Here is a 16,426-nt window from a genome sequence, read left to right on the forward strand (position 1 = left end):
CCCGCTATACATTATAGCACTCATGCAAAATTTAAACCATTTTTAAAAGGTATACAATTTAAAAGCATTGCATTTTGGCCCAAAGACCCAAAATGGGATCTGAGGTCAATGGAAGGATGACATTTTTGAAATCTTGATGCTACTGAAAAGAAATTCAAAATGTAATTTTAAAATGTAAAAATCACAGTTCACACATAATTCTCTGTGATACAACCTAAGCTACTCTTTCTTTAAATCATGTCATGTCAAATAAAAATAAAAATATGCAAATCACATGCAACAAGGTAACCAAACCACAGTGTGGAAGGAATACTGTTTAACATGCATGAGCAGGTAAAGACAACATAATTTCCAGTTAAAATTAGCTCAAGTTAAATATACACATATAATAAATATATAAACATAGAATGGCTTTATAGAAAAAGTTAAGTGCCTCTACATATATTTAAATATGAAGTTAAAGAACAGAATTTTTAGGATAAATATAACACTTTAACCAATCTTACTATTTTCATTCTGAAGTTATAAGCCAAATCTTGAAATGCAGCCTGTCACTTCACCAAACTTGGTTGCTTTGTGATCATAAAGGTGCTTAGGAAATCTATTAAAGATGGGTTTTCACAACCGGTGAAATATCCCTGGCATTCAGTCAAAGTACCAAAGTAGAGACGAGATAATCGAAAGCCAGTGTGGTGGACTTTTGGGTTCCTTTTCTTCCATGCACCTAAGAGTACTTCACTTTGTTTAGGGTTTACGCCTTTCCACCTCCAGGGAAACGACCCATCCTCCACAAGTGAATCTAGTTAGCTAAAGGTTAACCCATCCCTCTTCTCAGTAATGAAGGCAAGAATGGGCTGTGGCCCAACTGTCTCTTGGTTTGGGAAAAAAGAGCATTTGGTGGAGCTTCTTCTTCTGGGACACAGGGAGAAGCTCTTCCCTCCCCCATCAATATGAATGGCAAAAGTCTCTCTTCCAGCATCAACTTCCACCCATAAGGAGAACCAGTCTTCAGCGAAGCTGGTAATCCTGGGCCAGGGAATGGTGGTGGTGAAAGGTCTCCAGTGACACAGCTGAGCTGCTAACTTAGCCAACTATGAAGCAAGCCTTCCCTAGGAAGTTCCTGCCCATGAGCCACACTTCCTTATTACACAAGAAATATTTCTGCATTAGGTTTACTGTCATAGCCAGAAACTGATATACCTCCCTTTTCTTGGTAGTCATGGCTTTTAAACAGGTAATTAGCTCCCAATTATGGAAACAAAATGTTTGTTACAGCAGAATGGATTTACTACTTCCAAGAACAGAGCCTGAAAGAGAAAGTACTATTTACAGGCACTGTAAATATCAAGGGAAAACAGCTATCAATACTGAATGATTTCTGAGATGTTATTTTGGCCTATGTGGTACTTAAAGTGTACATTTAACTGAGCTTAGAGGTCTTCTTTTACTCAATTTATTTCATTATACACAAACATTTCAGAAAAACACAAAATGAAGAAAATATGATAGCTACCTTCATAAAGTAAATCAGGATAATTTGGGTTTGCACCTAAAAAGCAAAACACAGCAAAGATTTATAAGTATGCATTTGGAAGTTAAAAACTACTGTCTATACAAATTAAAATATGCTAAAACACATTAAGGTTTTTATAATCAAATAAACTGTCTTATAAGACAGGTAAATAAGATCTCAAATTCTGAGTTTGCTTTATGTTAACTGGTCTCCTCCCCACATCTCCAACTTCCATCCTTCAAAAAAAGAAAAGAATAGCAAGAAATCACTTCAGAGATCAGTTAATTATGATAATTTCTTTTTTATACTGCTTTTATTAAATGGCTGACCATGTTAACTATAATTTTGGTATTTTTATTCCAGAAATAGGTCATTTTTGCACCATTTTTGTTATTCTCTGGTGGTTTGGGGGTTACTATCAAACCCTGCAAAATAATATCTAAAACACAATTTTTCTTTCAACACCCTGCAAAATAATATCTAAAACACAATTTTTCTTTCCCCTAGTCTAGGAGGGATTCTAATTCTTATGATACCATTTTTTTGTCCTAATACCACATAGAAAATAAAATTTACTTTTTCTATTGACATCATCAACATATGAAGGATTATAAATAAATATTATGTCAGACAGAAATGTAAAAGTATTCCAACTTGATTTCTGGAGTCAAGATAATTACAGTATTTTGCTTTACGGTATTCCCATGAAAATTGCCGAAAGCATTTTTAAAAATTTAAAACTCAGCATCAACAATTACTGGTGACAAAAACATTTGCTATTTATTCTCTGAGCATAGATGACTGGATCTCTACATGAAAGCCTACTTGGACATAAAATTAAATTTTATCTTAACATTTAAATGATTGCAAAATAAATTTCCATAGGTCTTTTCCCATGCTTTCAGACTTCATTTGCCATGTGAGGCATGAGACAGTAAACCATAATGCTTACTCATGTTTTCATCTCACTTCTGAACCCTTAGCAGAAGGATGTTATTAAAATAAAGTGGAATGAGCTAATTTTCTGTTCATGAATTCCCTAGGGAATAACCAAAGTTAGCCTAAATGAAGAGCCAAATAAAAGTGGCTCCAATGTTCAAATTAGAATTGCAACACATTTCAACTAGAATATGTGTTTTACCAGGGAAAAAAATTAAATGGATGGCTGTGTACTTCAAGTCAGGGATGCTGCATACTGCTGTGCAGTCCTTGCTTTCTGCACAACTCCAAGGACAACTTCCATATTATAGTCTATGTTAATAGTACCACTTGAAATTGTTCAGTGCACAACCTGTGCTGTTACCTGTTAATGCAAAGTCATTGATTCCAGTAAATTTCAATTGTGCTTTGAGGAGTTTTATTATCCTCCACACCAATTTGAGGTATTTTTGAGGTAAACTGTCAGTGTGTATTACAATTGTTTGTACCTTATACAACATCCTGAAAGGGAACTGACTTGAAGATTTCCCTGCAGTTTGAGGGGTGATTCAGTGAATAAATACGCAAAGAGTTCCAGAGTCAGTCTTCCTGATGTCATCAGTAAGGCACCCACCTATCCTCTGAAGTCCTTTTCTTTTACAGAAACCCTAGACCAAATAGTGTCTTGCACACCACAAGGATTTGCTATAGCTGCTGAAGGGAAAGTTCTATAGCACCAGGAGAATGAGTCATTCTTTGAGCTTTTGGTAATCCATTATTTGGGAAGATCTTACTCTGCTGTCTTCTTACTCTGCCCCTCCACATGCAGTCTGAGTCTGAAGGTGTACATGTCCTCCAGTGGCCAACTCTCACTTCTAGATCTCACTCCAGGTTCCTAGGACTGAAGTCCTTTTCCCACATGCCCCAAACCCTCTACCTAGGCCTGCTTGGCCTTTCCCCTACATGTACCAATCCAATATGGCTACCTCTAATCCAAGCCCAGAGAAGTATAAGGACAGAATAAAGACAGATGGTGGAGCTAGCCACCCTTTTTGGGTGACTAAAGTCACAGATCAGAAGCTGGGACTAGCTATGTTCCTACATGAACTCTAAGAGCCTGAGAATTCTAACTATAAACCCATCCTTCCAGGTCATTATAAAACTATGTTTATCAAAAAAATGCCATTATAATAAAGTGAAATGAGCCAACTTTCTGTTCATGAATTCCCCAGTGAATAATCAAGTTTAGTCTAAATGAAAAACCACATAAAAGTGACCCCAATGTTCAAATTAGAATTCCAACATTTTTCAACTAGAACAATATCTATTTTACCAGGGAAAAAATTAAATGGATGGCTATCTTGTTTCCTAATCATCAACTTGATTCATAATTTTTAGGTATTTGGATATAACTATGCACACCTTAATTTGTATTAGGGTGACCATCCATCTTAGATCTTCTAAGACAGGATTCCTGAAGCATTGGACTTTTAAGTTTTAAAATTGGGACACTCCCAGCCAAATCCATTTGGTTTGTCCATGACTTAGGGCTTTTCCTGGATGTGGGACCTTCATTGACAAAGCTAGGAGGAGATGGTCCCTCTGATTTGTTCTCATGAATGCCACACATATGAGGGGTGGGCCTGCAGTGACCATTTTCTCCTATGCACATAACTTCATGAAAACAAAAAGACCCATTCCGAGCCAGATTAATCTCAGCCACACATTAAAATGGGTTCAGTGACTATGAATGACATGTGGGCTTAAGATGCTTCATCACAGAAAGGGAACACACAAACACACTACCCCCACAAAGCTCTAGGAAGACCCAAGAACAACACATCAGCTAACACAGTAAATGTTGGGAATAGAAACAGAATTTGGGATGGGATCACAAGTAAATAGGTTAGGCCATAATGTAGAAAAGGCTCATTTTCCAGACTTATGGGTCCAACCACACTCACCAGCAAAACAATTAGGCCACAGTTAAACGTTCTGACAAGTACCATGTTTTCCTCTAACTTCATTTTGACAGAGACATGAGAAACACTGTCACTTTACTTTTGCTGTCAGTAATAATCAAATTCAGTGTAAGATTATGAAACTTTCTGCAAGACAACAGTAGTTTGTTTTCCCCCCCTTCTAAGCATACTGCACTATGTCTGATGAGGATCTACTTCCTATAATAAAATACTTCTCAGTGGGCACAGATTTCAGGAAGCCAGGCACGTAGATTGGGATGCACAGACCTAGGCAGACAGAAAAAAGCTGTAGCTTTCTTTGTTGACTTCTGGCAATAGCTGAATTTTGAAAACACCATGCCATTTTTAAGTCTAATTTCTAATTGGTTCCTTTCACTTAATTTAAATAAGCTTATTAAATACCTGCAGTTACAGACCCTTGTTGGAGGAATCCAGAACTAAAAGCTAAATAAGGCAAGGCAAGCACTGGTTATGAGCAAAAAAAAAAAAAAACTCTAGTGCAGAGAATGAAAGATGAATGAGTCGCATCTGACTTGAGTCATGCCCTTGTAGTGGGCATGTTTCCTTGAATAGTATATTCTAGTAACTTTCATCAAATAGGAAATATCTGATTCGGGCATCAAGAGCCCATCAAGCCCTAACACTTCATTCTGGAAAACCCTGGAATAAATTATGGGAATCTGGGCACTCTACTTAACCCACTGGCACGCTATGTTCTTATATCCCTCCACAGTGGGCTCACATGTCAAAGCCACAATTCCTCCACAACAAACAGAAAGTGAGGACCAGGTAACAATCTCTGCTGTCTTGTGGTCAAATTCTGTCTTCTGAAAAGGCTGACATGTCCTGAGGTGCTACATGTACTTTTGCTTTGTTCTTGACCTGAGGAATGTTATCAGGAATTATGGAAAAGGGGTCATGGGTCCAGAGCATGACAAAAGCACCCCAAATGAAAAGAACAACAGGAGTGAGTCACAGCCAGGACTCACTCCTGACAGAGCCAGAATAAACAGGCAATGGCTGAGCTTCTAAGAGAAGAGTCTTACAGCATGGAGGATTCCAAACACAAAAGACAAAACTACTTTTTTTCTTTTCTCATAGTATTAAATCAAAGCACTTCACCATCCTCTTAATTCCACGCTAAATTACCCAAAGTAACTTAGGGCTTTTTCATGTAGTTTCTGATCTTGGCTACACCTCATGAGTAAATCTTAGAACTTTATGTAAATCTCCATGAGTATATCTTATGACTTGTTAATGGTAAAACGCTATAGTTTAAGGAAAATAGTGAAAAGAGAGATAGCTATCTGACAGTAGGAGTCATTTGTATTCTGCCACCAAGATAAAAATAATGGTGAGGCCAGGAAAACACCTCTGTTTCCTTCCTTTACACTTTTAGTCTCCCTCTAATACCCTTAAAAGAAAGAAAAAGATTTTTTTCTTCAATTCTATTTGCAGACAATTTGTGTGATCTTGAAAAATGTTTCTAAGAGTTCCATATGATAAAGCAATAGCAAAGGATATACTCTCTTCAAATAAACCATCCTTGCTTTTAGTCAACAGCGCCTTCTAACGTAGGTGGGTCCTCCTCTTCCTCACTTTCTGAGAACCAGGCTGAACACAGAGCCTGATGATGCGGGGGGTTGGGATGTCTGGGTTTCATTTCTGCCTCAGCCACTAATTTGCTATGTAGCACTGGGATTCTCTTCCCTTTTTCTGTAACAAAGGAGTGTTCCATAGGATAGGAAAGGATAATAGCATTGGCTTTTGGCAACTCCTCAGGAGCTTTGGGAAGCATAATTAATTAACATTGTCCTCTTGAGATATAAAGAGCTATTTAAGTATAAATCTTAATTATCATGATTATTATGAGCCTACCGCCAAACCATACTCTTCTCAGTTATTTAAGACAGAAAAGCAGGTAGAACTATCTTTCACCCCCATGACAAGAAATGGTTCCTGACAAATGGCCAAGGCAACAGGTGCCAGGCACAGAGGATGTTACATTTTTTTAATTAATAATTCTGGGAGAAATTTCTTCTCTGATGTTCATTGGCTTAATCAGGCTGAATCTAAATCTGCCAGTTTGGGGCAATTCTAAGAGCTGCAGAGAGAACTCTAGTTCACCCAGACGTCATCAATCTTTTGATAAAACAGCACGGAAGACGCTGTGGGAAAAACTCTTCCAATATTTATAGTTTGTTCCTGACGCACATTTCACATAGAAGACAACTGCTCCTGAATTAGGAAGCATAAGTCACTAACTCCCACTGCTTGTGTGAATGAGCATTCTCGAGCTGTGACATTCTTCCTGAATGAGTGGGCCAGAGAGACACTCCTTATGCACTGCCTAGAGAATGGTAAGCTTCAAAACAAGGATATTTTATCATCTAGCGCTCTGCTCTGCGAAGTTTGTTCCAAGCCTGGAGAATGACATCACTTGCGTAATGACTTTGATAAGACAATCTACTCTCAATCAGCATGTTCACACTTATAGAAGTAGCTGGCCTTAAGAATGCTTGAACTTGTGCTATCTTATCAGAAGATGTTAACAGAGGCTCCAGGTTCCTTCTCCATGGAAAACTATTATGCAATCTCTCTGCCATTAATTTCTGCTTAAAATTCTGCTTAAGTAAGAAATCCTCATCACATACAATCTCCACTCAGTCTCCATGCACATTTTGCCTGTCCGTGAAGGTACTTCATGAACTTCTCTAAGTAGGATTGAATTCCAATCACAGCTACAGGGCGGATCAATTTCATCTTAGACAAGTCTTTATTTCTGTCTGTAAGCTAAATAGGATACATCAGAATATTTTGGAGAATCCTTAGATAAACCCATGCTTTATCCGTGTGCAATCACTGTCTCTACTTTTATTCCCTCTCCTAAGCCTCCATAAGCCATGTATTGAGTTCATCTTACTATCTGCCAGACCCAATTAGAAGGTATCATGCACATCATCTAGTCTCTGTTTTTATTACTGTTATGACTTGATATTGTCAGGGAGTCAGCAAACTCATCTTGATGAATGCTTGACCAGTTCCTCCAGGGATTTCACAGGTTCTGCTGGGCAGTACTCAAAGTGTGGTCTGTAGACCAACGGTATCAGCAGTATCCCAAAGTTAATTAGAAATGCCTTTTTCCAGACCCAACAAATCATAATCTGCAGAATTCCCTCAGGAATTCTGTTGATGCATTAAGGTTTAAGAAGCCCTGTTTACAGCTTGCTTTTTATCATAGTCAAAAGCACTGGGACTTTATGTCCCAGTGGGCATAAAGGATGACAATTTTTCAAAGAAACATAAAGCAATAAATAGATACTCAAATACTGACAACCATGTTATCTCTGGCCATAGTTGCAAAAAAAAAAAAAAAGTGTTATGGGTAAGGGCAGAAGATTGGTTTTGTTCCCAAAGATACTTCCAAAGGAGCATGTGGAAGAAAAAAAATCTCAGACACAAAAAAGAGCCACCTTTTTTGGGAACTAAACTTTGACTTCACTTTCTCCATAAAGGACATAGTGAAATGGCAGAGTCCTAGTGAGCCCACACTTTTTTTAATAGCACCAAGAGTAGTGAGAAACGAGTGCCTTCTCCATTATACCTCAGTGCCTACCTGAGAAGATGACAAGCGCCTACCTGTTGAGTATCAGGCCCTGCATCAGGCACTTCAGATTTGCTCAACTTCATGCCAAGCTTCTAAGTGGGCGCTAGAACCTTACACTTTAGCGAGAGAGAAAGCCACACTCTGAGGTATCAAGAAAATTGCTCAAGGCCATGTACATGGTTGAGATCTGAGACCGAAATCCAAAACCTGAACCCCTCCCAACCATGCCAAAAAGCACAGGCTACCTATGATTAAGATTCCAAGGTTAGACATCCAGTCAAAATAAGTCATTTAGACAATGACAAGTGACAAGAGTTTATATCGTTAAAAGTAAAATCTCAGAGGTCCCACATATTCCTCCTAATTTTCTCTGTTCAGTGGTTTCCTACAAAAAAGAAAACATTCAAAAGGGTCCCTTCATGCTCATTGCCTATTCTTTCCACATATCTGCAGCTGAGTTCTGCCTGATACTGGGACACAGACATCCCTGAGAATTCAAAGCTGATCCATAGAGCCAGGATGAAAGCAACCACAAAGGACCAGGGAGCAAGAATAAAAGGCTAACTGTTTCTCCACTTTTTGTCATTTTCTGGATGGTTGGAGTGTTGTCCTTTATTGGGAGGAAAGGCTGTGTTTTAGCCCCCAGTCTTTCTCCTCCCCTTGCCAGCTTCCTAAGAAGGAGAATCCATTTTGTCTTGAGCTTCGTAAACTGCTACAGGGGGTAGCCCAGTACCTTTTGTTTCTTAGACCTCCAAGAAAGAGCTGACATGTTGTTCAAAATCCTCATATTCTAGCACAGCAGAATGTTAAACCAGAGTCTTCCAGCCTCAGTAACTGACATCAAAGTGAAAGTGAGGCACTCAGAGGCAGAATTCACAAAGGAACTGGCTAAGAACTGGACCCATGTCCTTTGAAACATCTAATCATCTTGAGACTTGAAGAGGTCATAGGCAGAAAGAATAAGGATATATAAAGGAGTTTCTTTGGGGGAAGTGTTGCCATGCTACTCTCCCCCACAGAGGGCTTCCACAGAATCACTCTGAGAGCTTTCACTGTGTTCCCTGAAAGTGGAAGGCTCAGAGGACCAGGGATGGTAAAGTCAACTTGTAGCCGTGGGATGCAGGTGGCATTTGGTTCAACCTGCATACCCAGACATGTTAAGACAAGGAACTTTGACTGCTACCCGTGGACCATATGGGAGCAGCATGAGAAAAAGCCTCGTGGGGAATCTCAGCTCCTGGACCAACTGGAATAGCATAGGAACCCCAAGAGCACAAAGTTCCTTCCTGAAGAAAGGAAATATTTCCACCAGCTTGAGTAAAGATGTTGTTTGCTCATGTCATTGAAACTGCAGAGAGAATAATTTCCAAGAACCTACAAAGGTTCCTAGGGAAGAAAGTTCATGTTACAGCACTGAACAATTCCTAGGTCCCAAAAACCATCACCAAGCAAATTGCTCTCCATCACCCTCTTCTACCTGGGCAGCAGAGGGGCTGAAACCCCAGCAAACTGCAACCTACTTCATCCTGCTAGCCTGAACTTGGGGAGGAGAGAAGAGGAAATTGACCATGAGATTGCATTCAGAGTTTTGATTTCTCACTCAGCTGGGCCATGTTATTCTTTTTCTTTTTTTCTCTTTTGGTGGGACTAGGGCTTGAACTCAGGGCTTTGCACTTGCAAAGCAGGCATTCTACCACTTAAGCCCCACTTGCAGTTCATTTTTCTCTGGTTATTTTTTGGCTATAGGGGTCTAGCAAATTACTTGCCTGGGCTGGCCTTGATCAGCAATCTTCTTGATCTCAATCTCCCAAATAGCTAGGATTACAGGTATAAGCCACCAGTACTGGACGGGGACAGGTTATTTCTAAATGGAGATTCTGTCTACAGAATTGCCTAAGGTAACCAAACAACTGTCTGATTCTGAATCACAAGCAGAAAAATCTAGCATGGCGCAGAGCATTACCCATGGTAACTCATCAGGTATCTTTAAAAATAAGAAAAAAAAAACCAAAGTCCAATCTGAGAACCACTGAATCAGAATTGTGAAAGAATGTGTATTTAAGAATACAATAAAGTGGAATAGCAATAAAAAGTTCCCAGCTGATGTGCAAATAAGGGGTGGAGGGCTACTATGTTGGGAGCCAAGGAAATGAAAATGAGAAACAAAAATAAAATAAAACATGTGTCATGGTCCTAAGTTATGCTGTTCAGGGTGCTAGAAAACACTATAGTTCTCTAGATTTCATTTGGAAGATGAAAGTTGCCTTCAGTACTTTAAACAGTACCCCATGGTATCCAGAGTTGAGTTCAGTTCTTAAACACAAGATCCAAATTGATCAATGCAATGACTAGAGGCTGGGAAAGTCCTTTCTCTCTTTCTCAATGACTATCAAGATTTTCAGTAACTAACAGACAGGAAAGGCATCTAAAGATCAAATTATTCCTGTCCTTCCATGTTAACACTCCTACAGTGGTATCTACATGGTTATGGCACCCTCAAAAGATATTATATCATGACCCTGGCTTGCAAGGCTTCTCTCCTTGATATGTGTCTCACATCTGTACATCTTAGGAATGGCATCCCAAGCCTAGGCCAAAGCTCACTGCATATCCAGCTGCCCCATCCTTCCTCCAAGTGGAGCACAGGGCACCTGCCATTCACGCTGTGATTCCACACTACCTAGTAGCAAAGACAACTGGAACTATCATTATATTCAATCAATCCATCCTCTTCCATGTTCACCAAAATTTGTTGTAAGGAATTTTTGTTTATTTCCTTTTGGTTTCGCTTTGATTTTTTTCAATACTCTTCATTCTTTATCTTCAAAAAAACATTCCTGAGTAAATAACTATCCCTTGGAAATCTCAGTTCTAGGCTGAACAAAGGGCACAGCCTCTAAGGGACACCATGGCTGCCATGTTAATTCATTTGACTCTGCATAGAAAGCAACTGACTTCATGGTGAACCCAGACTGCCTGATTCATTGTAAATCAGGAAACTTGCAGTGAAAAAAGAAATTAAAAATCAAAGGTATCACATCAAAAACACTAGAATTAAAAGTAAACAAAACTTTTTGCTTAGTTTGGGTTTTTTTCTTTCTTCTTGAGACAGGGTTTCACAATATAGCCCACACTGACCTCAAACTCACAATCCTCCTGCCTCAGCTCCCAAGTGCTGGGATTACAGACAAGTACTACCGCCTCAAAGTAGAAACGTCTTATTAAAAAGATTTGTGAGGGCTAAACATCTTCCTCAATTACTATATGATGACAGTAGAAACACTGAAAGAATGTACAGCCAAACTTGACCTACTGTCCTTAACTTGGAATGTACTTTAGGGAAATGTTTTTCTTTCTTTTTTCCTATTTGTTTATCTTTCTTTTGTTTCTAAGAGAGGTAAGAGGTAAAGGAAGCAATTCTTTTAAAAGGTCATTATCTGAAAGGTATGGCTATGAATCTCATGAATATCCACAAGGATTACATCCCACAAGCCCAGCGAGGTCAATCTCTAATTGGTTTCACTGGTTTATGACCCACTAGGGCCATTTATATCCACTGTCACCCTGGGCCAAGTCTCTATCATTTCCACTTTCATCTATTACTCCTTAATAGCTTGCTTTTCAATAAATAGTTAAAGAGAAAAATGAATCAGAGCTTTTCTCAAAGCAGATACGTATGTATCTGTAATTTAAAGATCTAATAAAATGAATAAATGAGCAAGAAGAGGGAAAGGAAGAAGACAGAACAACTTTATAAAATTTACTTTAATTTTACTTTCTATGAGTAATTATTTCTTTAAAAAATAAGTATTTGAGAGACATCAAGTTATTATAATCCCAAAAAATAATTCTCTCCCAACACTAGCTAGGTTAAAGCTAACAGAAATGAACCATAGAAATGAGGTCACACAGATAACACAAGTTCAGTTCTACCAAATATTAATACCATGTAGAAATCTTCAAAAGAAAATACATCAAAATCCCATCTAAAATAGAAGGTACTGGCTTTACACTGTGCAGATATCAAAGGATGCACCCCTGCCTCTGACAGCTTTTAAACTCCAGACCTTCACCCTGAATCAAGTTTCACCCCCAACAGTTTCAAAAGGTTGTTGATGGTGAACAGTAATATATCAATGTCAATTTCTCCATTGTGATGAATGTATCACAGTGATGTAAGGTGTTAACACAGGAAAACTGGGTGGGGGTCCTGGAAACTTTCTGTGCTATCTTTGCAGCTTTTCTGTAAATCTAAAATTACTCACAAAAATTTTATTTAAGAACAAACAAAAAGCTGTTGTCCAAATTAGAGTTTCCAGATTTAGTTCTGAAGCTGTTGCTCCCAGAGACATGCAAGAAGTAATCTAGAGATTTACTACTGCAAACACAGCCAAGCAGCTAAACTCTTAATTAAGCGGAAGACTTAATGGGAATGACTGCAACAACCAGAGGTGTCTGGGTGTTGCGTCCAAACGTGGCTTGTTTTATGTGCTCCTGAAGGACTGTTTGTAAATCAGGCTTACATAATTCAAATCACATTTTGAATGCACTAAGAATGCTTGTGTATTTAAAAGAATGTTCAGTAAAATACCAGGGCAATAGAAAGCCCTTATGTAATGAGAATGATTGCATTCTTATTTACTGTATGGCCAAATGGGTTTGCATGGATCACCTTTGTCCATGTTACAGCTCTGTAAGCCTGTGCAAGTGTGCAAGAAGCTCCTTGTCTCAAATCTCCATGTTTCTATTTTCCCTTCCCTCTGTCAGGTCATCTCTGTGTGAGGGAGTCTGACTAACTCTCAGTTACTATGGTGAGAAGTTCTATCCATGTATAGGTCCCAACAGCCAAACACAGCCCTCACAATGGGCAACAAGACTGATCACATGAGAAAACTCTGCTAAAGAACAACATTTGAAGCAGATAAAGCCATGGCAGTTTTCCTGAGGTTCCTAGAGCTCACAGTGACTCTCTTACTTGTCACAGAGTGGACCCTAATGCTAGCCATACTTCCCTAACCTGACCACTGGTTGGTCAGATAGGTCCTATTACCAATGCTAGAAAACCAACTCAGGATCCAATGAAAGGATGGCTCAGCCCAGTCAGCATAGTTAAGCAAAATAGTCCAGGATATCAGTTTCTCATATATGAGTGAAAATTCAGGATTCTCCATTCCAAATGAATAAGAGGCAAGAAAATGGATGGAACTGGAGAACATCATCTTAAGTGAAGTTATCCAGGTTCAGAAGGCCAAAAGCCACATTTTGTTTCATATGTGGAATGTAGGCCTAACACAAATTCAGCAGTATTATGAAAAACAGACCATGCTAAGGGGAAGTCACACCTAAGAGGGGTAGGGTAAAAGAAGGAAACTAAGAAAAGGTGAATATGGTTGATGTACTCTCTATACAAGAATGAATATAGAATTTTTAAACCGGTTCAAACCACCATAAAAGAAAGAGATTAAGGTAGAAAGAAGAAAAATAGAGAAGATGAAACAATTGGGGTTTTAGGACATATATACATGGAAATGTCACAAGGAAACTTCCTTGTGTAGCTGTCTTTATCTTAAACAAGCAAAAAATGTCATTTCTTTCTTTTTCTTTTCTTTTTTTTTTCCACAAAGTTGGAAAACAGGAAAGTGGAACAAGTTCTGCCCAGGAGAAAGGGTTCACTACCAGTAGCAGGGGGAAGGTAGTGGGGAAAGAGTGTGGGAAGGTGATTACGGTGCAGGTACTGTGTACATATGTATGTAACTGCAAAAGTGGTACCTGCTGAAACTATTCCAGGAATGGGGGGATAAAGAAGAGTGGTGGAGGGGGTGAATTCAAGTATGGTATATTTGCTACATTGTAAGTACTTCTGTAAATGTCACAATGTACCCCCACCCAGCACAACAATTAAAAAGTGAGGGCATTAAAAAAAAGAAAAGAAATCTTAAATATATCCAAGCCAACCAAACACAGTTCATCTGCTTCTGATTTTTCATGAGTTTTGCCATTGTGGGTACAAAATCTCACTAAACACTGTGATGATGATGATGATGATAATAACAATAATAATAATAAATCTTTTCTCATGAACTACCTGAGCACACTAATTAGTAATCCTGTGTATCCAAAATTATTCATTCCCCTATCACCTTCTAGGAGTAGCACACATTCTTGCACCTTGACTTGGCATTGCCCCTATGACTTGCCTGGGTCAATGCCATACAGACAGCAGAGACAGTGCCCCAGCCCTACATGTGGGCCTCATGAAGCCCAGCACACTTCCAGCTGTCCTCTTATACCTGCCCTTGCCTCAAGAAGCAGCTCTTCTGTGTTGCTTCATCTTCTTCACCCTGCACCCCAGAATGGAAACATATGGAATAAAACCAGTCCAACTGATCTACAGATTAAGGAGCAAGACTAAATAATGATGTTTTAAGCCACAGAGGTGGGGGATAGTTCATTGTACACATGACTATGTCATTAGTTGAATAATATTCCCTATCTTCTCCCCACATGCAAAAAAGCATCAGGTACTCACCATCATCAATTCCAGGCCAGCCCATGAAGTGAGCAGAAATCTGTCTCTCATCCTTCCCATACTCATTCTTGGCTATCAGAGTGTAGTCCCCATTGTTCATGTGAGTGGGATTATCCAGCTGGAGGCAGCCATGGTACTCCGTATGATTGGTAACATGTATTTTAGTACAGATGTATTTGGACTCATTCAATATTGCCCCGTTATAGAACCACTGAAGCGCTGGTTTAGGGTTGCCTTTCACAGTGAATGGAATGCACCAGTGGTGGTCTGAGGTTGGAGATTCGAGAAATGTGATAGTTGGTGCAACTAAATTGAAAAAGAAAGAGTTAATAGCATCAGAAAGTCAGAATTCTCTCCATCTCCAGAATTCTGCGTCACTGCTAGGGGATTTTATTCAAGCATTGTTTGGTTTAAGAAGTCCCAGGACCAATAACTCTGGAATCCATCATTATTTTGCATCATCACCATCAGGTTGTTTTAACTCCTTACAGAGAGCTCAGAGAGGGACTCCTGCAGATCCATATATCACAGTCATTTTTCAATATTCAGTGCACATGAGAACTAGCTCCAAACAGATTCAAAAGATTTCTGCCACTGGAAAGGGCTCATATGATGCCTATTTTGGTTTCCCACATATATACTTTGATATTATGTAGATCCATCACCAGAGAATAATAAGGGCACTATTTTCACAGTACTTCTTTTCTAAAGAATCAAAATAACAATAAAAATTACTTTGCAAACTTTCCCTGAAGACTTGATCTCACATAGCTGAATTAAAACAAGATCAAGCTGATCGAAACAGCTTGAATGTTGTTATGAATGCCATTTGATTAGCATAAATTATGAGAAATTGATTTTTTTTACCACTTGTCAACGGCAAATACCCTTTAAAAGCATTGAATTACTTCAGTGCTACATACTACATACAATGTTTTGATCATTTAAATGCCTAAAGTCCAATATAAGGCTGAGAAAAACATACTAGAGGTTGTTTTAAGTGAATAGCACTTTATCCTCGGGGGGGACAAGATTATTAAGCAGTGTTTTTAAATAAAATGTTTATTCTGAATGAAGGCATTTAAAATCATTCATCATAACGCAGTGTGACACTGATAATTAGAAAGTTCTGGAAAAGAACTTCAAGACCTAACAGTATCACTGTTCAGGTGAAGAAACAAGTCCAATGAAGTTGAGAGTTGATCAAGGTTACTAAGAATCCAAGTCTTTTTATGCCTAATTCAATAGCTTCCACACACTGCCTCTTAATTGTTCATCACACAAATGGGGGAAGTTTAATGGCACTGAAGCCTGCTGACACACAAATACTTGGAGGAGGGTGCCTGCAATGTTTATCTCAGATGTTAATGTGCTTTATTGCTTCTACTCTTTTTTCATACTGAGGACTGAACACAGAGCCTTGCCCATGCTAGACAAATCCTCTATCACTTGAGCAATGCCCCAGACCACTTCTACTCTTTATCTAAACTTTGAAAAAGCAGATCAACTCTGCAAATCAGAATGAAAAGAACTCAAGCCCAAGTGTCTTTAACAGATAGAATATAATATGAAATTATCCTCTTTGTACTCAGGAAAATCATCCCATAATACTACCCCAAGGTGAAGCAGAGCTGGGAAAGAAACTTAATTCACTTTTAGAGTCCACAGAAAGATTTCCAGTTACCACTGAGATTCCTCACAGCTAAGCATGAGGAGTTACTAAACTCTGCCAATGCGTATTGTTACAGGGCCCTTCACTGTAAGTAATGCAATGTTACAAAATCTAAGTTTGCAAAGTTTGACTGTTTGCTTTCACAAATATTCCTCACAGGCCTTCCTAAAAAAGTTTTTGGAAAGCCAAACAGCTTTTAATGCAT

At 38.8% G+C, this 16,426-nt stretch overlaps 1 protein-coding gene across 11 annotated transcripts in view; it reads right to left on the reverse strand.

Annotated features, from left to right (window-relative positions):
* Positions 1 to 16,426, reverse strand: part of Ntrk2 (neurotrophic receptor tyrosine kinase 2) — a 333,650-nt gene that overhangs the window by 266,968 nt on the left and 50,256 nt on the right. For all 11 annotated transcript variants that reach the window (XM_074052265.1, XM_074052264.1, XM_020153400.2 and 8 more), the window contains 2 exons: positions 14,550 to 14,855; positions 1,514 to 1,549 (listed from right to left, as the gene is read on the reverse strand). In XM_074052265.1, coding sequence (XP_073908366.1) covers positions 1,514 to 1,549; positions 14,550 to 14,855 — 342 coding nt within the window. The remainder of the gene's footprint in view (positions 1 to 1,513; positions 1,550 to 14,549; positions 14,856 to 16,426) is intronic.

Source organism: Castor canadensis, chromosome 13 (assembly GCF_047511655.1).
Source record: "Castor canadensis chromosome 13, mCasCan1.hap1v2, whole genome shotgun sequence".
Lineage (NCBI taxonomy): Eukaryota > Metazoa > Chordata > Mammalia > Rodentia > Castoridae > Castor > Castor canadensis.